The sequence below is a fragment of the Linepithema humile genome, chromosome 2 (genome assembly GCF_040581485.1).
Source record: "Linepithema humile isolate Giens D197 chromosome 2, Lhum_UNIL_v1.0, whole genome shotgun sequence".
Taxonomy (NCBI): domain Eukaryota; kingdom Metazoa; phylum Arthropoda; class Insecta; order Hymenoptera; family Formicidae; genus Linepithema; species Linepithema humile.
The window spans coordinates 33,407,516-33,434,062 of NC_090129.1; the positions used below are offsets into that span (position 1 = coordinate 33,407,516).

At 34.3% G+C, this 26,547-nt stretch overlaps 5 protein-coding genes across 15 annotated transcripts in view; 2 read left to right on the forward strand and 3 right to left on the reverse strand.

Moving 5' to 3' along the window:
• The first annotated feature begins 9 nt into the window (after positions 1-9).
• LOC105674933 (cytochrome c oxidase subunit 6B2) lies at positions 10-3,329 on the forward strand. Of its 2 annotated transcripts, XM_012371622.2 has the most exons (3): positions 22-179; positions 2,346-2,448; positions 3,033-3,329. In XM_012371622.2, the coding sequence occupies exons 2-3, from the start codon at positions 2,366-2,368 to the stop codon at positions 3,199-3,201; spliced, it is 252 nt and encodes an 83-aa protein (XP_012227045.1). In that variant the 5' UTR covers positions 22-179; positions 2,346-2,365; the 3' UTR covers positions 3,202-3,329. The 2 variants fall into 2 exon arrangements, with proteins under 2 accessions (XP_012227044.1, XP_012227045.1); XM_012371621.2 differs by lacking the exon at positions 3,033-3,329 and having other exon boundaries at positions 10-179; positions 1,010-2,415.
• Positions 3,330-3,631: 302 nt separating this feature from the next.
• Positions 3,632-7,391, reverse strand: LOC105674939 (MYC associated factor X). 4 transcript variants are annotated; one of them, XM_067349897.1, is made up of 5 exons: positions 7,169-7,391; positions 7,045-7,104; positions 5,914-6,148; positions 5,416-5,501; positions 4,256-4,440 (listed from the first exon to the last, which is right to left on the reverse strand). In XM_067349897.1, exons 1-5 carry the CDS (start codon positions 7,205-7,207, stop codon positions 4,429-4,431), a joined length of 432 nt encoding a protein of 143 aa, XP_067205998.1. In that variant the 5' UTR covers positions 7,208-7,391; the 3' UTR covers positions 4,256-4,428. The 4 variants fall into 4 exon arrangements, with proteins under 4 accessions (XP_012227050.1, XP_012227051.1, XP_067205998.1 ...); XM_012371627.2 differs by lacking the exon at positions 5,416-5,501 and having other exon boundaries at positions 3,632-4,440; positions 7,169-7,382; XM_067349898.1 differs by lacking the exon at positions 4,256-4,440 and having other exon boundaries at positions 5,499-5,638.
• A 388-nt stretch (positions 7,392-7,779) lies between these two features.
• On the reverse strand, positions 7,780-12,216 carry LOC105674798 (uncharacterized). Of its 3 annotated transcripts, none has more exons than XM_012371362.2 (5): positions 11,933-12,212; positions 10,127-10,243; positions 10,009-10,065; positions 8,869-9,025; positions 7,780-8,200 (listed from the first exon to the last, which is right to left on the reverse strand). In XM_012371362.2, exons 1-5 carry the CDS (start codon positions 11,981-11,983, stop codon positions 7,977-7,979), a joined length of 606 nt encoding a protein of 201 aa, XP_012226785.2. In that variant the 5' UTR covers positions 11,984-12,212; the 3' UTR covers positions 7,780-7,976. The 3 variants fall into 3 exon arrangements, with proteins under 3 accessions (XP_012226785.2, XP_012226786.2, XP_012226787.2); XM_012371364.2 differs by lacking the exon at positions 7,780-8,200 and adding an exon at positions 8,219-8,768 and having other exon boundaries at positions 11,933-12,216; XM_012371363.2 differs by lacking the exon at positions 10,009-10,065 and having other exon boundaries at positions 11,933-12,211.
• A 979-nt stretch (positions 12,217-13,195) lies between these two features.
• Positions 13,196-15,152, forward strand: LOC105674804 (dynein light chain Tctex-type 5-like). The gene is made up of 4 exons (XM_012371369.2): positions 13,196-13,621; positions 13,793-13,911; positions 14,133-14,326; positions 14,568-15,152. Exons 1-4 carry the CDS (start codon positions 13,618-13,620, stop codon positions 14,731-14,733), a joined length of 483 nt encoding a protein of 160 aa, XP_012226792.2. The 5' UTR covers positions 13,196-13,617; the 3' UTR covers positions 14,734-15,152.
• The window catches only part of rho-5 (rhomboid-5), a 64,094-nt gene continuing 52,415 nt past the window's right edge, over positions 14,869-26,547 (reverse strand). For 2 of the 5 annotated variants that reach the window (XM_012371592.2, XM_012371594.2), the window contains exons 12-19: positions 25,996-26,187; positions 25,469-25,652; positions 24,401-24,637; positions 24,272-24,307; positions 22,942-23,132; positions 22,407-22,703; positions 21,929-22,082; positions 14,869-21,599 (exon numbers count right to left, since the gene is read on the reverse strand). In XM_012371592.2, coding sequence (XP_012227015.1) covers positions 21,168-21,599; positions 21,929-22,082; positions 22,407-22,703; positions 22,942-23,132; positions 24,272-24,307; positions 24,401-24,637; positions 25,469-25,652; positions 25,996-26,187 — 1,723 coding nt within the window. In that variant the 3' untranslated portion in view covers positions 14,869-21,167. The remainder of the gene's footprint in view (positions 21,600-21,928; positions 22,083-22,406; positions 22,704-22,941; positions 23,133-24,271; positions 24,308-24,400; positions 24,638-25,468; positions 25,653-25,995; positions 26,188-26,547) is intronic. The other 3 variants (XR_010888480.1, XM_012371595.2, XM_012371596.2) reach the window with 3 other exon arrangements.

Below are 26,547 nucleotides of genomic sequence, written 5' to 3' on the forward strand. Positions count from 1 at the left end.
TAGATGTCTGTACGCATCAGTGGAAACGTCTCTCTATATATTACAACGTTCGAGACGAACTGTTTCCGTCCGTTCGTCGGCGAGGAACTTCTTGTCGAAGTGCATGACGTAACGCGAAGTCGTCGTCTGGACAGTGTTTCTTAGTGGCCATTTTGTTTCCAACCGCACGGCAGATTAAGGTATTACGCATATAGATAATTAGCGTTAATTTAGGCTGTCCAGCGAGACGCTCGACGAGACAGTAATATCCGCTCGCGCGGGGCACGTAGCCGTAGGAGGATGGTCGCCATCCCGGTAGTAGATCTCAGGGGAAGTCATCAGAGACAGCTCGCGTTTCCTCCCTGTTTTCCTCTCCGTTTCATCTCAACATTTGAGCCCGAAATCTTCCAGTAACATGCTTCCCTTCGCTTCGATCTTCGAGTAGAATCCGCGCGATTATTTATTCCCCTCATTCTTCACCTTGAAAGAGTGAGGGATTCTTGAGACTAACTGGCGACATCTAGGATTTGGTTAGCAGTAAGGTTTTTAAAGTGAAAGAGATTAGCAAGTCCTTCTGGATTTATATATCTTGAGCTTGATTAATATTTGTACTTGTGGTATTGAAAAAACGAGTAGGTAATATGTTCAAAGTTTAGTTATCTTACGATCACTCCAACGTTTCTCTTCTTGATACAAGTCCCTTCTTGTCTCGAAACACTCTGCCAAATAGTACAATCACCATGCTGTGCTCTTTTGTGCTCTTTAACAATACATTATTCAATGAATCACAGTTTGGCGATTGCATACAATGCCCTTGATTAATTATAAAGCATCCTCTCTTTCTCACTGTTTATCTATTGTCTTTTGTCGTTTCTCAATTTGAACTATCTGATTACATTATGCTCTCTCGCTCTAAGTTCGTCTGTCTCTCGCGAAAATGCACATTTAAAAAAAAAGCCCAAAGTCAGATGAAGGCGCAGAGATCTGGAATGAGCCGTGTACTTATGGAAGGCAGTTTCTATCCTTGTAGGTGTGTCCGTGTACGTCCGCTCGTCGGCCCGGCAGCGTGATGGATTCAAAGCGGTATGAACGCAGCACCAGGTCGAATACCGAATCGCCACCCGCTCCGCCCTCGCCTCCCATGTATAGTACAGGTTACAGCACGACACACGACGGTCACAAGAGCCGAGTCAGCACGCGGCACTCGCCTTCGCCCACCGTGGACTACCATCGAAGCAGTAGATCCTCGCGGAACGACTCGCCACTCCAGGAGCGACGCAAGCGTCGCCGTAGTGGCTCACGACCATCCCCGGTGCGCTCCCACAGACGGTCCAGATCCAGCGACCGGGACCGGGATCGCGATCGTGATCGCGACCGCGATCGAGAAAGGTCGCGCAAATATTCCAGAAGAGATAGATCGCGATCAAGATCGCGCGGCAGATCCCGCTCGCGGGACAGAAGACGGAGTCGCAGTCGTAATCGCAGCAAAGACAGGCATAGGTACAAAGAAAGCCGCAGGCATCACGCTAGAGCACCGTCATACGAGTCGGATGCTTTGGAGGATCACGGAGAAGAGGCCGGAATGGCGACGCATCAGACGGCGACTGTTGCCCCGCAGCCAAATGCCTTCAAGAATGATGGTAGCTTCATGGAGATGTTCAAGAAGATGCAAGAGCAAATGCAGCCCACCGTGCAAAAACCCACCACTTCCGTGCTGGAGGAGAAGCATGTGGTGCCGCCGCCGTTAATGGTGGGCAAGAGAAGAGGCGGTAGAATTCTAAAGACCGGAATGGTGGCAAAGCCAAAGACAGAACAGACGGTGGAACAGCCGAAGGACGCGTGGTCGCTGTACATGGCGGAGGTGAAGAAGTATCGAGAAGTCTGCTGTCAGGAGGAGGACAACACACGGCCGTTGGTCAAATAGCTTCGACATTTTCGACGTTGCCCTTCTTTATGTACTTCGACTCATTACTTTTCTTCTAAGACACCTGTAGTTAGCTCACGTTATTCTTAAGAAAACGCGGAATAGATACTGCTGTTTGAAGGCTCCTTTCATTCGTTTCGTTTCGTTTCGCAAGCGTCGCGTTCGTTCAAGTTCAGCGCCGTAAGACTTCTCTGTAACGATCCGAACGAAAGGCACACGACGAGGACGCGGAGTGTCCGGAGCAGCGGATTTATTTGTGATATAGTGTCGCGTGTGTTTTGAGAGACAAATGGACGAGAGCGAGAGAGAAACGTAGAATTTACTTTAACGGGCGAAAAGGGGGTAGAAAGTGGGAGGGAGAGAAAGAGAGAGAGAGAGAGGGGGGATGAAACAAATCCGTGCTGAAATTTAGAGATTAAGTAATTTATGACTTGTTGAGCAGTGCCCTGTATCGTCGCAAGTATGGTGAAGGCGTCGGAAATCACAGCGGATACGTACAAAACCGCACCGTTCGATCCTAGATTCCCTAATCAGAATCAGACCAGGTAAGAATTAAACAATCTGGTCTCAATATTAATATTTCAATGAAACATCTTAATATTAATGCACCACGATTGTAAAATTGTGTAACAGTATAATTATTTTTTTTTAATATTTTACATCTTAATATGTGTATAACGAGCCCTCAGATTCTTGTACAATAAAACGCAATACCTTATTGTTATGTTTCTGAATTTTACTGTATTTTTTTTTATATTAACCTATCAAATTAAATATCAAAATTTGTCAAAAATCAAATAAAAGATATAAAAAAATTCAAGTCTTGGTGTTCCGGTAATTCAAATTGATTTATTCGGTGTTAATAATTTATCATTTTATAGTCTATGCTCTCAAATTCTTATTTTCAGCCTGCACTTTTGTTAAAAGACACAATGTTTTACGTGTCTATTGTTAAGAATATATATTTAAAAGATTGTGTAAAATAGCCAAAAAAAGAAAAGAAAACAGATAATCCTTCTGTCATAAAAGTATGATGAGGACATGTTTGTGCATTATTTTACTTTCATGATTGTTATGGAGGGCAAAAGAAAGTTGAAGATTGCCTCTAATCAAATCTGATGATCTGCAGATACTGTTATCAGAGCTTCGTAGACTTCCAACGATGCAGGAAGAAGCATGATGAGAATTATGAAGCCTGCCAGTACTTTAAGAGGGTCTACACTTCAATGTGTCCAAACGCTTGGGTAGAGAAATGGGATGGACAAGTCGACGCGGGCACGTTTGCCGGTCGCATCTAAGTTTTCCTGCAGTTGATACATCGCATCTGCTTTCTATCTTAGTGAATCATTTAAGTATCGAACAGGACCCTAGGTCATATCCTGTAAAATAACACTTATACCTAAATAAATATAATGATATTTAAATATTTCATCTCTCCTGTCCTATTAAAGATTACCCGTGACACCTTGGCAGATAGATATTATGTAATTGGAGTTTTTGTTCTTTTCTTCCTGTTACTGGCACCAGATCGTAATAAGTTTAAAACAATGTTATAATGCTATATAAAAATATTCATACTCTAATCTGTTTTTTTTAAACAAATTAATTTTTTTGATTGAATAGATGTTTTCTATTCTATTAATGGGTGTTAAACTATATAATTATAACAATTATCAGTGATAAAATTAAACGATTATGTAATTGTTTTGATATTATTCACAAAATGCGTAATGAAAATAATAGCAATTTATTAGTTTTGGAAATAATTTTACAAATTGAACATTAATACATTAATACATTCACCGCCGTGATGGTCATCGATGATCGACGTAAGGCGTGATTATTGAACAAATTCATATTTATCTATTAAATATACAAATAATTATTTATTGCTCTTCTTAGATGTGAAATAATCCAAATGGCGTAAAGTCAGCTAAAATACGATTGGCGCGGTGAACGTGTTAAATAAATTGAAAATTACAAACTAAAATTAAACAAAGATAGAGCATCTGATTATTTTCAAACAAGTATTTTATATGATGTTGATGCACTGAAGGTGAAACCGATGGATAGCGTAAACAAACGAAAATTTAACGAATTTATATTAATGTAATGTGCTTAATAAATATTTATATGTATAAAATAGCTAAACACTGATACTACAAATATTAGTTCTTAACGAATATAATTAAGAACTTAATTATATAATTATATATCTGATTGGCACTTTCTTCTGTCTTAACACTTCATTTTTATACCTCACATATATGATAATTTTCTTACAAAGGAAAGATAATATCGTCAATCGTCATGTAAAAATAAAGTTTCGGGACAGAAGAAAGTATAAATAAGTTATTGTTGTTAATGATGGAGACCTGCAACTTTTAGTTTCTTTGGTTGCCGAATTTTTCGTCCAGTTTCGCTATCAGAAGACTCTGATTCGGTATCATTGTAGTTGCCCATATCCGTTGGTTCAGATTTCACATCGCATTCCTGGTTGGCATAGTGATTGCTGATGGCTTTTTCTAACGCACGAACTGAAAAAAAAAAATCAATTAAAAAGAAGAAACAAATAACATCCTATTCTCACTTATATTGCCATTATAGCGTTAACATTCTTTTTACATACGTCATAATGTATATTCTACAGATATTTTAAAATAAGTGAGAATAAAGTATAGTTTTCAATATAAGAGGTCTCAGATTTTTTTGTAAACTGAATTTAAAAATATCAGAACATTAAAAATTATTGAAATAAGCAAAAGCTTCTTGTAATATAAGTTAAGGGATTTAAAAATAATTTTAAATCAATCTGCACATATTTTTATATTACATAAAAAATGCGTGTGGGCACGTGTCAGACTGTTCAACACGGCATCTACATGATAGAAAAAAAATTAGATAAGGTTAGATACGAGTTGAGCTGCACAAGGGTAGACCGATCCAGTGTTTCCGGTGCCTCTGGTGTGGACATTTTCAACAGCGGTACCCATCCGACGTGGAGGCTCGCTGTTATTACAACTGCGAACAGGAGGGATACAGTGGGGTTGTGTACAAACAGAGCACATTGCCCCATCTGCGCATCCAGTGGTAAAGTCGCTAATCACAGAGTGGCGAGTTCTGCGTGTCTCCCTATGCCTCCCCATAGGAAGACTGGAAAGCCTGTATTGACTGGAGAAAGAAAGGACTCTGCGACTGTAACGACCGTACTAGCGGAAGAGAGAAAAACGCTCTAGGGAGGACTCTCTAAATCTTCCCAAAGAAAAAATGAGGACACGTGGCTCTGGCCCAAAACCAGAGTCGCCACAAGCGGGGTCCTCGACTGGTCCCTAGTATGAAGAACCAAATAACACGGTCCGTGGTCCGGACGGGCTCTCTTCCTACCTCTGCGCTTTTTCTGAAGGTTTGCCTGACCAATGAGGGATAAACATTGGCAGGAAGGGATTTCTCACTCCTCCCATCTAAGGTTCAGGGTCCTTTCAAAGGAGATCCTGATCTTCGGTTAGACTTACTCCTGAAGTGCATAACACAGGGTCGGGTCCACTCCATGAAGAAATGCCATGAGTACACCATGGATGGCCAGGATAATGAGGCTCGGCTAATGAGAGGAGGGGTTTTAGTAAGTAAGTGCCGTCCCCCCTAAGAGCTAAAAAACTTGGGGGGAGGGGGTGAATCTCACACTACCTCGCGGCATTGCACCCTGTGCCGCGAGGTGTCTTTCGAAGATTTCCCCTCCTATATAATAAAAAAAAAAAAATTAAATTAGATTAGGCTAGGTTAAGGATAAAAGTAAAGTAGAATAAGAGGCTTATTTTGTAACTTTTAATAATGTTGTTATGTATCATTGTGCACCTATTACATGTTACAAAATACTTGCAGTGATACATAATGATATTGTTAAGTTACAGAATAGGCCTCTTAGTTGTAAGTCTAATTGTGAGAGGAATTATAACCCCAAGAGGAACAATAAAGGAATACCGCTACTATTACATAAAGAAAAAGATAGTTACTTTGATTTTCGAGAAAACTATTCTGCCGTTTGAGATCATCGATATCCTGCTGATGGGATGTGTTCTTACGCCGCATGAATTGGATATATTCTGCTGATTTCTTTAGGATTTGTGCTCTACTTGCAACTTTCTCTGCTGCCAGCGATGGTACAGCGTCCCTGAGACTCGAAAAGCTGTCCTTGATGTGATCCCTCCGCTTCCTTTCCAAAGCATTGTGATGTGCTCTTTTCTCCGCCTAATATCATATAAAATATGCAAGAACAACTGGCCATTTCTTATTTCTAAAATAAAAAAAAATTTAACCAATAAAGCTAAACAATTTAATGATTTTTAATAGAGTTTTTATTGTATTGTTAATATAATAGTGACTCGTAAAAACTGTTTGCGTTGAAAAATGGAGAAACAATTTTTTATTTGGTATGTTCCTGTAATAAGAACTTCATACACATACTTCAAAATTACAACAAAAAATTTAACAAAATATATTTATAAGTTACATTCATTTTGCCAGTTAAAAATATCGTCAAGTATTATTAATACTTTGAAATAAATTATGAAATTTTCATGACAATGTATGTGGGTATACTCGAAATATTCAACAGTCTGAATGTGGGAATGAGTTCAATGTTACTGATGGTACATGTGACACATAACGTGTTATTGATTGTTTAGGCCTGATCTACTAATGTAGTTTTTGTGTATTGTTTCTTGCTCTCTGCTTTTCGTATTCTTCATTTATATGTGTTTATTGCATAAAGACAAAGAATACTGTGATTTATTATTATTATTATTTAAGTGAGGAATACTGTTATTTACAATTTCTCCTTTCTGAATTTTTGAAAAAAAATATGCCTTCACATAAAGGCAAAGGCAGAAAAACAAAAATCAAAAAGCACATTGTAGATTGGGCTTTACATGCACATGATCTTGCAAATTGTAGCTAACATTTTTTTTATTTTGAAGCATACAGATAGCTAACGTTCAAGATACGAGGTTAAGCACACCATAATATTGCAATACATATATCAAATACGAAGAAAAAATTGCGCGATAGAAGCTTGCTTCGATACATGATTTACGGATCTGATTATCAGCGACAAAGAAAGTTCTAAGCTACGAAAGGACGCATACCTGAGAATAGTATTGCGTGTTATTAGAGTGCCTCAATCTCGAATCTGAGTCGTCGCCATCCTGCAAAAAGAAGTTCGATCAGAAGTTCGATCTCACGGAATCGTGCGACTTACATATTACTTACATCACTTTCGATGTCAATATCGCGATCATCGTCACTCATTGTGCAAAACAAGAACGACACTACAATAACTTGATCACAAAGAAAAGGTTCTCGCGTCAAAACCACTCCAAGCAATCACTCGATTGGTCAAAGAGATTGAATAGATGAATAGAGTGGACAGAGTATAAGGTACCATAAAAACGCAATGTATTTTTGCGTACACTGTTTTCAGTGCCATCTCGTGAGTCTCATATTGCATTACAAAAGCTAAAGGGAAGAGAGAGATACATATAGAATATATGGAAAAGTGAAAGAGAGAGAATAAATACATAATAGGACATTAGATGGCGTTGATCGCAATATCGAGGTGTACTGTCCTCTAGAGAGATAAATGATAATTAAGATTTCAAATAAGGATTCTCCAATAAGTTTGAATACTGAACAAAAATGGCATTATATATTTTTATTTTTAAAGAAATTATTTGAAATATAGTATCACTTTCTAATTAATGTTCGTTTACAATATATGTCTATTTTTAATTTATACTTGTAACGAAGAGTTACAATAGTTAAAAAAATTGGCAGGAAATGGCAGGATAGTTTCAAGAGGTTCAAAGTAAAATTGTAAGTAATTCTGGAAAGTCACATTTATTTAATATTATTTTTCAAGTTCCAAGATATCAAAATACTTATCGCTTTAAATTTTATAAATCTTTTGAGTGTGAAGATATCTTTATAAAATTTTGACATAAATGTGTTACTTCGATGAAAAAAAAAATCTTACCTAGACTATTTAACTAGAACAAGACTTGAATCTTTTTATTTTCTTTTATTCAATTTTAACGCATTCGTTACTGCTATCAGAAAATTCTGATTCGTTATTGCTATCAGAAGACTCTGATTCGTTATCGCTATCAGAAGATTCGAATTCGCTATCGCTATCAGAAGATTCTGATTCTTTATCGCTGTCGCTGCCCGTTAGTTCGAGTTCCAAGCATAGTTTAGAACGCAGCTTGTCATAGTCTTGACTGATTGCTTTTCTTAATGCAGTAACTGAAAAAAAAATCAATTAGAAAGAAGAAACAAATAACATCCTATTCTCACTTATATTGTCTATTATAGCACTAACATTCTTTTTACCTACATCACAATAATGTATATTCTACAGATATTTAAAAATAAGTGAGGATGAAGTCTAATTTTCAATATAAGAGGTCTCAAATTTTTTTGTAAATTGAATACAAAAGTATCAGAGTACTAATAATTATTGAAATAAGCAAAAGCTTTTCGTAATATAAGTTAATGGTCTTAAAAATAATTTTAAATCAATCTACACATATTTTTATATTACTTAAGGAATGCGTGTAGGACACATGTGAGTGTAGGCACGTATTAGGCTATTGAGCACGGCTGTCTACACCCACAACACAACAGAAAAAATAACACAAAATTAAGTTAAGGTTAAGATAGAAGTAAAGTAGATTAATTGCTTATTTTGTAATTTTTAATGATGTTACGTATCATTATGCACCTATTACAAAATATCTGCGCAGTGATACATAATACATTTTTAAGTTACAGAATAGGCCTCTTAGTTGTATGTCTAATTGTTAGAGAAATTCTAAGAGAAACAAAGAATACTACTATTACATAAAGAATTAGGTACACAATTAAGTACACATTAAATCTACACAAATATTACATAAAAAAAAGATAATTACCTTCTTCTTCAAGCATAACATGCCCATTTGTCCATTCATCGACTTTTTTTTTAACCATTAATATGATACGCTCGTTTGGTACCAATGGTACCCCAACCGGGAATACAAAATCCTTCCCCTTTTCTATTATAGTATTGTAATAATTGCTTGTCTCCCCCTAATATCATATGGAATATTCAAGAATAAGTAACCATTTGTTATTTCTAGTATAAAAGAAATAAATCATAACTAATAAAGCTAAAAATTTTAATAATTTTTAATAAAATTATTATTGTATTGTTAGTATAATAGTGACTTGTAAAAACTGTTTGCATTGGAAAATGAAGAAACTATTTTTTATCGGCTATGTTCCTGTGATAAAAACTTCACACATAGGTACTTCAAAATTACAATAAAACATTAAACAAAATATATTTATAACATTAATTTTGCCAGTTAAAAATATTGTTAGGCATTATTAATATCTTCCGTGCAATCATTTCTATACGATTTTCCAGCGTGTCTATTACTGACGATCTATGTGGTGCATTGCTGTTTGGATCCAAATGTAACAAAAAAATAGCTGATATTAAAAATCATTTTTGTCCATTACTATTGGCTGCATTCAGAAATTCTACTTCAGTGACACTCTTTGTCCCACTTTATCTATTGTCTATAGTATGCGTTACTGTTAAGATTTATTGTTAAAATTTCTGAATATTATATTTTTGATATTTCTGAATATTAGTTATAATAAATTTAAAATAAAAAAATATATTATTATCAAAATAAAAAGACATTTTTCAAAATGTAGTATATAACAAAAGAAATAAGTTATGAAACCTTTCACGACAATGCACGTGTTTATTCTCAAAATATTCAATAGCCTAAATGGAAAGTTCCGCGTAGTACACAAAATTTATTTATGCAGCACAAATATTGATTGTCTTATATGCACAAAATTTGGCAAATTGTAGCTAACTTTTTCTTTTTGAAACATACAGATAGCTAACGTTCAAGATACGAGGTTCAGCACACCATAATATCGCCATAAATACATCAAACACGAAGAAAAAATTGCGCGATAGAAGCTTCGATACATGACTTACGGATCTGATTATCAGCGACAAAGAAAGTTCTTAGTTACAAAAGAACACATACCTTAAACCAACGTTGGGTATCATTAAAGTAATATATTGTACAGTCTGAGTCGCTAAACTGACAAGAAGAAGTTCGATTAGAAAGTCTCACGGAATCGTGCGACTTACATCTTACTTACATCTGTTTCGACGTAGTCAGTAGTTAGAGCCTTAGACTTCAAATTGCATAGTTGCCGCATATAGGATTCAGAAAGCAAAGTGTCTAATTTTAATTCGAAGTCACGCAAAAATTCTTCCTAAAAACAATGTACGATTTAAAGAATTGCGAAATGAAACAAGTTTTCTTTATGTGGAAATTGATCAAAAAGTTTTTACAAAAACCATCGAAAAACACATGCAAAAAGTGACAAGTAAAAATAATTTCCAAATTGAAAATGAGATCAATGACTTAGTTTATATCGATTGTTTAGTACGTGTACTAAGTACTAAATCTGCTTCTCCGATAGGTATAAATCGTTTAGTGTGAAATCTACACCAATCAAAGAAGCAGATTTAGTACTTGGTACGCGTATTAAACAATTGGTGTAAACTAAGCCAATGTATGTAATTTTCGTACACTTTAGTATCTCGAATCCGAGATCAGTGTACACTTTAATAATGTCTCTAGTAGACAAATTAAGTTTCTATACAAAAACATTAATAATTTTCACACTAACATCCAGCGATGGCTCGAGATGCCTATTAATATATATTAATTTAATATTATTTTATTGATTTAACTTATATGTTATTTATCTTTATATTTTATTTCTTCGCTATTGTTTTTGTTTACAAAGTAAATAAAAATTTAAAAAAATTTAACATGATTTTCACTTATTTGATACCTTCCCATCTTAAATTAAAAAATGCAAAGGATGCGAAATACGGATAAGCTTCCGAAAAACTATCACCCCCAATTTTGCTAATTTTTAGCGAAATTACTTATTATGTGGTAAATAATATTTTCAAATGGATTTTTGGCGTAAATGTCCCCTCCGCCCCCAGCACCCCTTAAAGATAAAACTATACACTATTTTTGTTAATTATTTAAGAAAGTATTTATTGTACGGAAAAAGTTGTTAAACAAATAATGAAGCTCATAATAAGCTCTACAAATAAGGTCCTATACATATTTTACCTAACTCCATTATTTTAGTCGTTATTATCAAAAATCTGGAGGCAATGTGTTCCGTCTCCCTGCGGGGGGCTCCACCATCAAAAAACTATACACATAGAGTTTGGATTGAATCTCACTTTGCGTAGAAACTCGTAAACCCACGTGAAACCTCGCTTCGCGTGAAAAGTGTATGTATTGAGGCAGTGTGTTCCGTCCTCTGCAGAGGGCTCACCATCAAAAAACTATACACATAGCGTTTGGATTGAATCTCGCTTTGCATAGAAACTCATAAACCCACGTGGGACCTCGCTTCGCGTTGTATAGTGTATGCGTGGATGCAGTGAGCCGCCCCACCTACGGGGGTTTTTACAAGTTTTTTTGATAATAATGACTAAAATATTGGAGTTAGGTAAAATATGTATAGGACCTTATTTGTAGAGCTTATTATGAGTTTCATTATTTGTTTGATAACTTTTTCCGTACAATGAATACTTTCTTAAATAATTAACAAAAACAGTTTTACCTTTAAGGGGGGCTGGGGGCAAAGGGGACATTTGCGCCAAAAATCCATTTAGGAATATTATTTACTAGATAAAATAAATATTTAGGCTATCAGCAAAATCGAGGGTGATAGCTTTTTGGAAATCCACCCCGAAAACTGCCCAAAGGCGAACTGATTCTAAAACCGACACTGGATATTAGATATTGCGATTATTGTCACAAAATAAAAAGACATTTTTCAAAATGTAGTACAAAGAAATAAGTTATGAAACAAAAAGAAGTTCGATTAGAAAGTCTCACAGAATCGTGCGACTTACAACTTACTTACCCAATCGGAATCATTTTTGATAATATTGTTAATATTGCGATTGTCACTCATTGCATAAAACAAGAACGAAACTACAATAACTTATTAATAAATAAAAAGTTCTCGCGGGTCCTTGTGCGACAAAATCAGTCAATCAAAAGAATTACGTGACGTGTCGACGCGTTCATAGAAGACTGGATACTATCCAATGGATAGATAGAGTAGAGCAGCGCTCGGAATTAGTTGCACATTTCGAACCAATTTTCGAGACGATGCCTCCTGTTCCACCACTACCGCTCGGCCGCTGGCGGCCGAGCCGCCGATAGCTCTGGCGCAGGAGCGTTTTATATAAGAAATAGGCTGGGTTGTTGAGGCACTTCTCAGAAAATAGTAATATTTTCTTTGCTACATAAATAATGTTTATTTTCATTAATAATTAAATATATATATATTATGTATTAATAAAAATAAATATTATTTATGTAGTGAAGAAAATGTTACGATTTCCCGAAAAATGCCTAAACAATCCAGCCTATTTCTAATATAAAACGCTCCTGAGCCAGAGCTATCGGCGGCTCGGCCGCCAGCGGCCGAGCGGTAGTGGGGGAACAGGAGATGTCTCGGAAATCGGCCCGAAATGTGCAACTAATTCCGAGCGTTGGAGTAGAGGGTTCGAGAAAAGCGCAACCATAGACATAGGAATAAGGAGACGGAGTGTAAGCCGCGGGGGGTGAAGCCGCTTTCGGAGAGCGGGGACTACGGTCACATGGTATTTTGGTGCCACATTTAAGCCGAGAGCACAAGCTTTTACATAAAGCATAACGCATAAGCATAAGGAAATTGATTGGTCTATATATAAGCATAAGCAAATGCATAAGGAAATGGACCAATCAATTTCCTTATGCTTATGCGTTATGCTTTATGCAAAAGTCTGTGCTCCGGCCATTATGCTACAACTAATGCCAATATGGCACCAAAATATCACGTGACTGCTATTCCCCGCACCGCGGAACTGGCTTCACTCCCCTCGCCTAAAGTAAGATTTTATGCTCTGTCTCCTTATTCCTATGTCTATGAGCGCAACGTATTTTTGTGTATACTGTTTTGAGTGCCATCTCGTGAGTCTGATATTACACTATAAAAGCTACAGGCAGTGATGCAAACTCGAGCCGGCCAGCACTAGGGTTCCGTGGTAGGGGAAGCATGCACACAAGCGAGAATCGCTTACGAACTACAGGCAAGATGGTGCGTGCTGTGTGTTGTGTGTGTGTGTGTGGTGTGTGTGATTGTGTGAATAAGAGGGAGAGAAATGATTATGTAATTGGACATCAGAGTCAATAGATGGCGTTGATCGTAATATCGAGGAAAGACATTCGCTGCGTTCCGAAATTCACTGCCAGTACTGAAAATCTACAATATACGTAACGTAAACTATAGATTTTCAATACCGACAGTGAATTTCGGAACACAGTTATTAGGTCTGTTTCTATAGCTGCACTGACAGCACTAGTCTAGAGATTATCTTTCTCCTTCGAATGTGGAGGGAAAAAGATGAATTCTGATATTAGTGCAGCCAGTTCAGCTATAAAGAACAAACCTATTTATTTAATATATACTATTTGATATATGACGTAACAATTTTTAGAGTAATTTTTTTTTATAGTATTTTGGATATTTTAGTTTTGTGAAATAATTATTAAACAAACATGAGTAAGTTTTAATACGACAATTAATAATGACGTGAGAAATTAAAACGGGCTTGAGATTATATATGCAAAGGATATGTAATAGTAGTAGTATTGATTAATACAAACTACAACAGTAATAATAATATATAATTAAAAATAATTAATAAAATTTAAATGTATTTTTAATTATTAGCTCAACGATCTGTAACAACATCGTCTGTAATCAGTAAGCCATTTCAATCAAAAACATCCCTCATAGCAGGTTTACACAAAGGAAGCATGTTATTTCGGATAGGCAAAAGTGGATTCAAGGTATGTTTAATTAAACCAAAACAAAATTTTTTAAGAGAAAATTAATTTTGTACGCAAGAATTTATGAAAATATTCACTTATCACAATCGAACACTTATTAATTACTAATAAAATAATAGAACATTGTAAGAAAAATATTTGTATTACAGTACTCTTTAAAAATTAAATATGGGTTTTATTATTTATAAATTATTAATAATGAACTTATCATTATTTTTCAGGTTCCAAGATATCAAAATACTTATCGCCTTAAACCTTATAAACCTTTCCAATGTGAAGTTGTCGACAAAATCTTAATTAATGTGATGCGGAGATATTTAATTAGCTTAAAATACGAACCCGAGTTTTGCATGCAAATTTGCAAGGAAATATCAACAGAAGTGTGTGAAAAAATTTGCAAGAAATTCTATGATCGGTAATTTATTCATGAAATAAATAGATGTAATAATTGCACCTTATCATAATAAGGATCCTAAATATACAAGTATGGTTTTTATTTGTAAATTTAATTAAAAAATACATTTATTTTTAACTATTTTGCAATATATTTAAAATTCGTTAAAGAAAATCGGGGATTAACAACTCTGTCACTTTCGTTTCGATTGTAAAATTTTTATCTGAGCATTCCTTATAGCTTTCTTTATTACTGCTTTCAGATACAAAATTGTAGTTTTCATGTCAATTGTTCAAAAGTTGGGACAAAGCGTACAAATCGATTTTGGCAAGTTATGGGATGTTCAGAGAGATACGTACTCAACCTATACAATTGAGACTGCGGAATTTATTGCAACGGGTCTCGTCGTAGGAATTTATTACGAATAAACGTGTTTTCCAATCGATGAAATTGTATTGTATATACGTTATATTGCATATAATCAATAATTTCTAACATATCTTGAGTTGTACAAAAATAAAGAGAAGAAAATAGAGGAAAGATCAATCCGGACACAAACTAGATTATGTGTTTCACGTTTTCTTTATTGTTATTAAATTAATATATATCATTCGTATATATATATTTATATATTTATATATTTATATATTTATATGTGTATGTATATAACAGCGACAAGTACAATGTATCGTTATGATTATTAATAATAATCGTAATCGAAGGGCACCGACTATAGTGAAAACTGAGGGCGAGGTAATCATTGTAATGATATTAACAACGGCAATTATAATAATAATGATAATGGTGATGATAACAATAATAATAAAGTTGATCGATCTTTAATCAATACAGTCGTATATTTCCTTAAAGTCTGTCCTTAATTCTTATATCGCGCTTTTATAGATACAGGGATACAGAAAAATAATACCGCGCGGCCGTGGTGGAATGTTCTTAAGTGGCTTATAATACAAGGTGGCAATTAGAATGCTGTTGAAACAATTTGATTGTTATTCCGCCAACGAATGCGTAGAATGAAAAAAGTACAAAAAAAAACCAATTTTATAAAACTGTCATTTTTATCACAAAAATTGTATGAAGTAATTTAACAAAAAAAATTTATTTTTTCCTCTAAAGATATATTTATAAAATTTTAAGACAAATGCTACTTCGATCAAACAAAAATAGAAAAAAGATCTTAGCTGGACTATTTAAAAAATTACTTAGATTACTTCTGCATTTACTGGAAAAGTTTATCTAGAATATATTTTTATTTCTAATTTTAGAGACCATTTCGTGTTTTTTTCAATTTTAAAAATCTATTAGTTTAAAAACATTTGTTAAATAGTTTGCCCCAGAGATATTTTTGTGTTTTTCTTATATAAATTTCTTTTTGTTAAATTACTTTTATACTGTTTTTGTGCTTTGAATTGATAAAACTGATAGATTTCTTGTACTGCTTTTTTTCAAATCTGCGCACTGTCCCAAATAACAGCTAAATAATTTTGGCGACATCCTAATTGTTACCGTGTATATATCCGTACGTATATACATAATATTTATATAAAAGAGGCGCGAGAGCCTTAATTAATTACAAGCCAGCGCCGCCGCGCCGGCGCTTGTTTTATTTACACCGCGAAAATTAAGCAAATTAAAACAAAATTGACAAAAAAAAATTAATGTGCGAAATCGAATAACTAATCTTCGATATCACAGTTTGATTGGAAAATAATACGATTTGTTATAAATTTTGTAAATGTTTTAAAACCACGAAATTTGCTTCATATTCTCAATTTAAATAATGTCGCGTCGCTACAATCATCTGAAAAGAACAATATAAAGATGTTAAAAACTTTGCTGTTTAACAAGTTGTGAATGATTGCTTCTGGAGATTGTAAAGATAATCAATTACATGATTAGATAATAGAGTTGAATCTTGGATAAAAGAAAGGAACAAAAGAGTAAAAAGTTAAAAACATATTACATTAATCAACTTTAATAAAAGATGGAGAAAGATTTAATTTGAAACATTTTAAAATCAGTTTGACTTCGAAACTATTAAATCGATTCTTGATTTCGAAGATTTGAAATCGTTTCGCAGGAGAGAATCTCCGTGAATCCTTCTGAAGTCACCTCTTTCACGGAGTTTCTTCATAATAATTAGGGTTAAATATAGCTGTACTTACAATCCTACCTGCCAATCAATTTTACACGCACGAGCTGTACTATGTAGATCCTTGGTCCATTTTTGACGCATACGTTTATTTACAATGTTTTGCACGCGCACGTGCGCGCGCGGCGGCGGCGGTGATGTACCGCATCGCAAAAATGGCAAGCCAACCGCGTGATCGAAGATGATTAGATTAGTAAGAGCGTTGCAAAGTTAAATTTTTTACTTTTTCTTTAATCTGTAAAATAAAAAAATTATAAGAAAAATTGTTGATAAAATAGAATGTACATGTTACAATATATGCTCGTACATTGTGTAAATAAGATAGAAAGTTTTCAGAAAATTAAAAAGTAGAAAATATATAAGAAAGGGTTGTTTTTAAAAATTCTTTAGCTTTTTAATTTTCCGATACTAGATATTACAATGACTTTTACATAAATAAAGTAATATGTATTGTTATTTACAGAAGTTAATCTTTCAGTTGTCAACTTTTTCATTTTCAATGTTTATTATTTTAGAATTTGCAGATTAAGTTAAGAGAAATGGAGATAATTTTGTTTTCCAAAACATAACTTACACAAATCTTTTTCAATTCTTATTTTTTCATAATTTAAAAATTATTATATTTATTGCAAATTCTAGAATATTATTTAAAACACTTTAAAACTGCTATTTTTCATCATTTAATCTTTACGATTGATAGTTTTGTGTGCAAATCGTAGAATGTGTGTAATGAATTTTATAAAATATTACCTCTATTTTATAGCAGCCGTAAAATACATCAAATTATGCAAAGTTTATTCGATCGCGCAATTTGCCCACGATTTTTGGCTTTTATAACAACCATAACCGGGATGAAATCGCCTTATCTTCTCTCTCGCCTCCGCGAGGGAGACGAGACATTCCACCTCGCCGTGATCGGTATGGAATTATCGAAAGTTCTCAATTTATTCACGTCGTCGTGTAGACATGTACGTGTACGTACGATTGTTCATATGTCATGTTTGTGTATATTTTGTGTGTGTGTGTGTATGTGTGTGTGCGTGTGCGCGTGTGCGTGTGTGTGTGTGTGTATTGCATGTTATTACCTGTATATGACACCTTTACAATAATAACAATACGTTGCTTGTCATCGACGATCCACCTTAACCCGCGTATATGTATACGTTTATATTTATATATTTATATATATAATCCGGAAAAGTTTAATGGGACAATAAGTCACCCCAGACATACATGCATACACGCACACATATCATTTTCTCCCGTTTTTTCGCACCCGTCTTTACGTGCGATTATCAAATTGTATATCACAAAATTTCCAAATACATGATTTGAGTTTAACGCAAACAACAGTAGTAACAAATCCCGCACGCATTTGTGTCAGTGCTTTGAGACTTGTAGAACGAAATGTACAATAATTGCTCGATAAATGTAAAATGTCGTCGCAGATGTTACACACACAATCTGTTAGACTATTTTTAAACGACTACAAAACTAGTAAAACATTATTTAAAATATCTATTAATTATTAATAAATTGGTATATGTTTTGAAACCTGGTTAAATTTTAGAAGCATGCTAAATTTGACAGCAGATTCGATTAGTATATTGTAGCTGATTGGCAACAATTGTCGACATATTGTTGATATTGTGTAATTATTTAATAGAATATTTATTAGTAATTCTACTAATTTTTAGATTTCTGTTGATATTTTCTGTCGACAAAATTTGTAGAAAATATTTTGCAAAATCTATTCTCAGCAGATTTAACCGTTCGTAAAAATCATAAAAATAAATAAATATGATATATTTTTCTCATTCTACTTTTTTATGTATTTTTTAGTTCAAAATTTTGTTTCCTCGTAATCCTTTTTTTATTCAAATTAACTTAGAATTACTAAACAAATGATATATTTTTGTTACAACTGAGTCTTCGATCACAGTCAAGCATAATTTTGCAGATATACAATAACAGAACAAGCTATAACAGAACAAGAATCGCAAAACAAATCACGGCATTAAATATGCAGTGAATTGAATAAAATAGAGATATAAAAGTCAATATAAATAATAAATGCTAATATCATCAGAATCTAATCCCTTCTCTCACATGGCAAACAAATTCGGTTTCAATTTCTAGAGTAAAACTGTCAAATCATCTCTCGCATATGTTTCGTATATTCTTATTCTTATTTCTATTCTTTTCATCGCCTTTCTTCTTATTTCCTCGCATTTTTTTGCAATCCTTCGCATTCTCTCACATTCCCTACATTCCTTCACACCATCGCAAATGTATATTTACAGACTTCGAAATTGATTAAGAATTCTGATATTCGCACCTTTCTTTCTCTCTTTCTCCCTTTCTCTCGCTCACTCTCACGCTGTTATAAAAAATTGATTCGTTTCACCTTAAATCGTTAACAGTTTCCTTCCGCCTCCTCTGCCTCGGACCTCCCCTTCCTTCCTATCCTCGATAAGGGGTCCATCCTCTGGATATCAATTAGAGATGCTATTGTTTTTAACAATATTATACGTTTTACATTCAAACTTTATGAGATTCGGCATTATCAAAATATATTGTAAAATCCAGTTTTATTTAAAATAACATTATCAAAATGTCATACAAAATTTTGGTTGCGTTTCAAATTATTAATGTTATTTAATATGTTGATTGTGTAATGTATGGTTGTTTTTTCTTTCAAATATATTTTTAAATGTTTTTTAATTAATAAAATTTACGTAAATCTCATAAAATAATTCAATTAAATTAATTTAACACACTAATATTCTATAATTTTCGAGTAAAAGATTAATAAATTATAAATTATTTTAAATTATAAAACATTTTTCTTATTAACATTTGACAATATACTTTACGCCGAAAATCATAAAACATTTATCTAAAGAATTTTTTTTCTCTGTCTCCAATAGTTTGAAAGATAGTATAACAAAAATAAAACTTTAAAAAGCTGTTTGATGTTAGCCAATAAATCGAAATACGCAATTAATTACTTAAATTTTGCGAACTTTTACAAATATATTAAGCTTTATTAAAATCGAAGAACGAACACTTTGTGAACGATTTCCTTCAATGAATTATTGATTGATATCCAGACGATGAACATTTCCCGATCGTCCCTGAAGGAAGGCTCGCAGCCATCGTCATTATGGCCTTCACGGTGCTACGAAAAATATTTCCAACGTCAAGCCATCACAGACAATAGTTCCGGATGTCGGAGGTGCGGGGGGATTATATCGTGCAGAGACGAAAGACGTGCGCACTTTCAAGGTTCTCCCTAAAGTTAGCTTACTAAGGTCGCTCTTAAAATGGTAACAAGACTCGATTCTATTTACATCTGCCCCTCCCCCTCCCCTTTTTTTATTAATACTTGGAGGAGGTGAATGCTGCCATGCCAACATGCATTGTAGGATACCAAATGATCCATGGAGCATCCATTCATTATCGTGAGGCATTTAAAACCCATGTATATTTACACTCCGTCGGCGATTCAGAGTTCTCGGCACCTTGAAGGCCCGACTGGCTCGTATCGAGAGCCATTCACTACGCTGGGACTTAATAATGTTAAGGCATCGTCGTGCGTCGACGAACGAGTTCCTCTCTGACGTTCGTTGGCAGTAGCAAAAATGTCGGTCGGGATCCATCACCTTCACCCGCTCGATTTCAGGCACTATCAAACCCCCATGCCCCCGAACACACCATGATATCACTCTTACGGATAAACATAAGCGGTCCAAGAATGATCGTTGATCCTCGCAATTCGGAAAACTCTGAAACTTCGACGATCGAGAACTCTGGGTTCGCGAGATTTCAGAAGTTTGATAATCCGAATTGTCTTGTCAAGGAAACGCAGTCATAAAGCAACGTTAAAGATTATTCTGAAAGTTTGCATTCTGCAATCTTGCAACTTGGCCAACACGAATCTTCGCTGATCTCGGAAGTTCCACAATCTAGATCGTGAAATATTGATTACAGATTACCTAAAAAACATTCTTCTGATCTTTCTTTATAGTTTTATTAAAAAGGAAAAAAATTGTTTCTATAAATGTATCTTTCTTTTTTACCTTTTCTTTCATAAATTGTGCTTTCCGGTTAAAATAATGAACAAATATTTATCGATTTTCTTCCAGTTTTTTCAAAAATCAAAGAAACTTTTTTCCACATTTTTTCTTCAGCTTTCTCAAAGATTAACAAAATCTTTTTCCGAAATAGCCTTCTCGTCTTGATCTGTTTTTAAGCGAGAACGAAGCAAAGCATTTACAGATCTTCTTCCAGTTTCTTCAAAAATCCAAATGGCCTTTGTTCCGATTTTTTAATTTAGCAAAACTCAAAAATCGAAGAAACTTGTCAGTGTTTCCAAAAATTTAAGAAATTTTTCTTCCGATCTCCATTTTTTGTCAGAGAACTTTCTTCAATTACGTATAATGAGGGATTCCGCTGATTTTCAATGATTTTGAGCTTGATTATCCTTGAAACGAAAAAGTTCATCATCAATCAGCTGATTCAGCCAATTTTGCGATTTCGGACGCGGCTTCGGGAGTCGACGAGGAGTGTCGCCGGAACGAGCGCGGTGAACGATAATGGCAAATTGTGGCAGTGCGTGCGATGATAAGGAGCGTGAGATCGGGGGAACGAAACAATTTTGTGCTCGACCGTGAATCGCGGACCCGTATGTCATACTGGCTCCTCCCGCTTGAAATTGATGTTCTGGGAGGCGCAAAAGTCGCGGGTGAACGGCACGCAATTGAACAGTTTGCACACCTCACACTCGTATACTGGCACGTTGTAAAAGAGAGCAAGCAGCAGGGCGAACAGACCCACAATCAGGACCAGGCAGATCCAGATTAGCAGTATTTTTCGTCTGCGATCGTAATGGCCGAACGAAATAAATGGCATCAGCGCGTAGGCCGCTAAGAAGCCGAATATGAAGCCGAATAGATGCGCGTAGTTGTCCACCCACGGCAAAATACCCAGCGTCAGCAGCCCCAGCAGAATCAGGATCAGCTTGGACAATGTGCGACGTGGGTGCTTAAGCATCGGCCAGCAATGCAGCACTTCGACCATCAGCGTGGCCAGCAACGCGAAATGCGCGCCGGCTGGACCAACCTGTGTAAGTAAACAACAGAGTGATTATCATTCATAAATATGCTTAAAAGCGATCAATTTTTTGTGAGAAGAATAAAAAGAAATAATAGCACTGTTTTAAGAAGAAATAAAGAATATAAAAGTATGATAAAAGTATGTAATTATTATCATAATTCTAATAACTTTATAATTTTAATTTTGTTGTTTAGAGTTAGTTTAGAATGGGTTTGAAAAACTGTAAGATATGAATTGTTTAATACTTTTTGAAAATTTTTATAATAAATGCGCACATTGCATTCTTTAAACAAACTGCGATTCATTAAAACTATTTATAGAGTTTAGAAACTTACCTCTGCCCTATAAGGAACAAAGATTGCGCTAGCTAAATTTCCAGCAAGAGCACCGGTAAAGTAGATCAAAGCAATGCGCAGAGATCCTGTCAGCTTTTCCAAGTCCCTCATTAGAAAATACTGGATCAGCAACGTAATCACCAGATGGACGATACTGCAATATCAATTGAAAAGAATAAACAAATTGAATTTTTTTGTTAGAATTAAATATTAATTATTAAAATAAATAAGCCGGTTATGCTTTATTAAATTTGATTGAATAAGAATAAATAAATTAGCATTGTTTTTTTTTTTGTTAATTTATTAAGTTAAATAAATATAGCTGAAGCTTCGATTTAATTAAATTGTTTAAGTTTCTGTTTAAAGATTCGATATATTTAATTTATTTATTCTTTGTTATATAAATTTATAAAAATTAATTCTGCTTTTTCTTATAAATCTGTTGAAACAAATTAGTTTCAACATGTTCGGAAATTACCCAGCGTGAAGAAAGATAGTGGTGAAGAGTCTATAGAACTGGTCCGGCCACTCCGGATGTAAAAACGGTATCATTCCGCAAACGTCGTGCAAACATTCCACTTGCGAGCACAGCGACGCTTCTTCGTGAAAGTAACCATGGACGAAATCGCAATACTCCTTTGTAGTGATACGACACATCCCGTGAATCCCGATACAACACGGATGGCCGATCACTTCGCACACCATATGCTCTGCCATCTTATCTTTGTACCGGCTGACAGGAGAGTTGCTGTTGCTCCGCTGATTCCCGTTTTTACTGTCAACATTTTTTCTCAACTGAGTATGGACGTTTGATTGAAATTATTTAATAGAACTCGGAACAATTTTGAAAATCTGAACACACATTCTTATTTTACAAGGATAGTATTATGATTTTTCGATCTTCTTGAATCAATATTTTACGTATTCTTCAAGTGATTTGTTTCAGCGGTACTCCATTGTATTATTTTCACTTGGAAAAGTACGTTGATGAAAATGCTTGAAACGAAACTTACCTGAAGCGTTGGCTAAAGGCATTGGTTTTTCGGCAGATTGGCCACTTGGTGATGTCATCTGGCCATTCGTAAGGTGCAACACTCGCTGGAGCGTCGCAGAACTTCGGGTCCAGTCCACAAACTGAACCACTGATACGACCGCCAGGTCCACTATCTCCGGGTCCCCACTTCTTCCAGGTCGATATTGTATTCTGCGGAATTCAATATTCACAATTATTAAAAAAAAAAAAACATATTTGCAATTATTTTCATATCAATGATATTTTAAGCTTTAAGAGATTATTAAATATGAATTTCCGAAATTAAAACATGCATAAATAAATAAGAGAATTCATAATTGTGCATTTATTTATCAAATAAAATCAATTATATCATAAAATGAGCATTTAAACTTCCTCTCTTTTAATTAAATTGCGAAAAAATTAACAAATAAAACAGAAAGTTTGCATCTATGTTTATGTTTAAAATATTTTAATTTAATTGCTGAAAAATTGCGCTACTCGTTATTTAGTCATTAACTACAAAACTTCGAAAACTTTGAACTTTTCTTTGGAATTAAATTCTCAAGGAAATGCAAAAAGAATCCCATAGAAAATTATTTCCGGCAAAATATTTTCAAAACTTTTTATTTAACATTAATATGCATATTGCCAAGAAAACACCAAAATGTTCGGTGCCTTCATGCAAAATTTAAATCAGTGCTTTTGACGTACACAAATAAATATTCCTTCCAAAATTATATTCTGCGTTGTGTTTATATCATTATTAAATGTTTCATATTTTTAAATTAAAAAATACTGCCCATATAAAATGAATATATCTCCATGCAATGGTCGCCGCTCTTATCATCCAGAATTGATAAAAAGGCTAGATTGGATCTCTCAAATTAGAGACAACCAGGCAAATAAAATAATATAAGACATTTAAGATTTGACTATCACAAGCGCTCCTGTTTTCAGGCACATGCCAACGATTAATTACAATATAATTAAGCTGCCCCTTTATATTACCAGTGTGTTGATCTTTAGCTTTCTAAAGATAATTCTCTGATATAGAAAAAAGCACTTAATTGTTTAAAAAACTTATTTTTTTTTTAGGCAAATGTTCCTTTTTTCTTTTCTTTCACTATTTAATAACACAATGCGATTAAATACATAACACATACACAGTTCAATATTTCTTAAATATATACATTAATTTTATTTTTACATTTTCTTCGTTATAATTTGAAATTTGTTATTAATAATCATAATATGCAATAAATTAAAAATCTTGTTTTTTACTTGTCATTTAAGTGCTTTCTTCTAGAATCAATCGAAGTAAAGCTTACGTAATTTACCGTAACAGTAGGTCTTAATCCTCGGACCTGCGCGCATGGAAGAAAATTGTATCAACATAAATATGTCTGAAGAATTAATGTAATGTTAAAAACTAGCATCACAAAAGTCGGTAAACTTACAGAGCAATCTGCTTTGCTAGACTGAACGCATCCGGAATCGTCATTCCTGATACAGCAGGCGGTGTCTCGTTCTCTTTCCCGCCAGACATCAATCTCCTTCAGGATCTTAATGTCCCGACGCATACACGGTGCAAACTTGGCACCAAGATGAATCAAATCCGCGGCCCTAGGGCCTAGCCAGAAGTTTGCGGGTTCCTGATAGTCGACTTGTTGCAACGACAGACTCGTCACGAGAACCTGAACACGTGAGAATTAATTTATTTTAAGCTCGTACTTATTTTTAATCCTTTTAAGCAAACCGTATAAAATAACAATAGCATATTTACAGTTTAGAATATTTTTGAAAAGCATTTAAATATAATGCCAATAAAAATAAATTTTTGGTAAACCAAGAGAATTTTATGTTTTTTTTTTTTAGAAATGTGCAATTTACATTAAGTTAATCTACATTTGTTGTAAAAATAGTATAAGAGAGGTGCTTCTAAAATTGAAAAGAATAATTCGATGGTGGATAACGTTTTACAATTAGAAAATTGCAAGATCTTATAGAAATCGTGCGAAAGATGGAGTATTGCTATTAAAATGGTCCGAGTTGCGTCGTTTTATTGACGCCAACAATATCTACAGAAGAAAGGTTTTGTTCAGATCAAGTGACGATTTACGCAAAATGATACAATCGACGCGGTCCGCGGCGTCGCTTTGTTCTGAAGGACGTTCTACTTTAGATTAAACGGCGGTTCTTGCGGAAGGATGGGGGGAGGGGGGGGGTTACTGTAACTCGAGTGGTCAAAGGCACGTAATTTTCTTCACGTTGCCAATAATAGTGGAGTAGAAAGAGGTTCTGTTTAGATTGAGAGACGAAAAGATAGTCGGACGTCTTCAATTCGAGTGAGAGAGAAAAATAGCGCTATTTTTCTAACATGCAGCCTATAAAGTAGAGTAGAAGTGAAATCTCAAGACAAAGCGCAATGATTCACATGTAAATGATTGCATATTGTCGCAATTTAGAGTTTACATAATACATGTATATGTGCTGTAATCGATGATTAGTAATCTCTATCCACTTACCAGACCCGATCGATGATTGATATCCATGCCAACAGGACCAAATCCATAACACGCCAGCGATATTATCAAGATCAGCACTTGCACAGTGGTGATCCAGTACGTGAAATACGGTCGGTGATCTTCGAAGTCATCCAATTGCTTTTTTATGTCCGGTTTGTGCGCGATGCTTTTCCGAAAAGATCGTCTGGAATTAAGCAAAATAATTAATCAAAATCATTTTGTCCCTTCCTTTTTTTTAGTACAAGTTTCTTTATTACACTCTCAATTTTCTCAAAGATAAAACTTAATTTGTTATAATAACGTTACCCATCTCATTTAAAAATTATTTGATAAAAAATCGTTCCTTGAAGAAAAACATAACTTAAGAAAATCCAATTTTTCCAGAAAACTTAATTTTTTTATTTAAAAATTTTATTAGCTATAAAGTGTTAAAAAAAACCGTGTTAAAAATGAGTTAATTGTTTTATAATTGAAGCAATCTTATTATTACACAAATTTGTTACACATTGAATGAAAAATAAATATACCCGAAAAAGCGACCGACGATACCCATCCCGTATCGCCGCCGATTGCTGTTGTCAAAGACACGATCGATCGTGCTGTGGGAAATCCTCGTGGCTCCGGCTATCTCTCTTCGGAGAGTTACACCCTCCTCTTGTGGCACTCTCGTACCCTCCGTCGAAGGCGTGTCGTACTTCGACCTGCTCCAACTTGTTTTTCTGTAATCTCTTTCTCGTTGTACATGTTTGCGAGTTTGTCGGATAACTTTATTTTGCAAATTGCTTTTATTCGAACGTGAAATCGATTTTTACATCCTACAAAATCATAAATAATATATAAATTATATCAAAAATAAAAAAAAAAGAATTTTTCCTGAATCATATTACAGCTTGAAGCATAAAAATATATAATAGAATTCTCCTTCTTACTTAACTCATTTAATTCTCATTTCTATGGGAGACTGTTATTTTCGATTTACATTAGCTAATGAGAAATATTGTTTGATTTGTTAATAAATATAACTGCGTTATTTATTACTCTGTTCTTAGATTTATTTTGATATAGTTGTATTGTTTAAT

Coding starts and splice junctions, on each gene's coding strand:
- LOC105674933 (XM_012371621.2), top strand. CDS start 1,049: ATGGATTCAAAGCGGTATGAACGCAGCACCAGGTCGAATACCGAATCG.
- LOC105674804 (XM_012371369.2), top strand. Junction 13,912..14,132: donor TAGGCAAAAGTGGATTCAAG/GTATGTTTAATT, acceptor ATTATTTTTCAG/GTTCCAAGATATCAAAATAC. Junction 14,327..14,567: donor TGCAAGAAATTCTATGATCG/GTAATTTATTCA, acceptor TACTGCTTTCAG/ATACAAAATTGTAGTTTTCA.
- LOC105674939 (XM_012371627.2), bottom strand. CDS start 7,207: ATGAGTGACGATGATCGCGATATTGACATCGAAAGTGAT. Junction 7,105..7,168: donor ATATTGACATCGAAAGTGAT/GTAAGTAATATG, acceptor TTCTTTTTGCAG/GATGGCGACGACTCAGATTC. Junction 4,441..5,913: donor TAGTTTTCTCGAAAATCAAA/GTAACTATCTTT, acceptor TTTTTTTTTCAG/TTCGTGCGTTAGAAAAAGCC.
- LOC105674798 (XM_012371362.2), bottom strand. CDS start 11,983: ATGAGTGACAATCGCAATATTAACAATATTATCAAAAATGATTCCGAT. Junction 10,066..10,126: donor CTGACTACGTCGAAACAGAT/GTAAGTAAGATG, acceptor TCTTCTTGTCAG/TTTAGCGACTCAGACTGTAC. Junction 8,201..8,868: donor TGTTATGCTTGAAGAAGAAG/GTAATTATCTTT, acceptor TTTTTTTTTCAG/TTACTGCATTAAGAAAAGCA.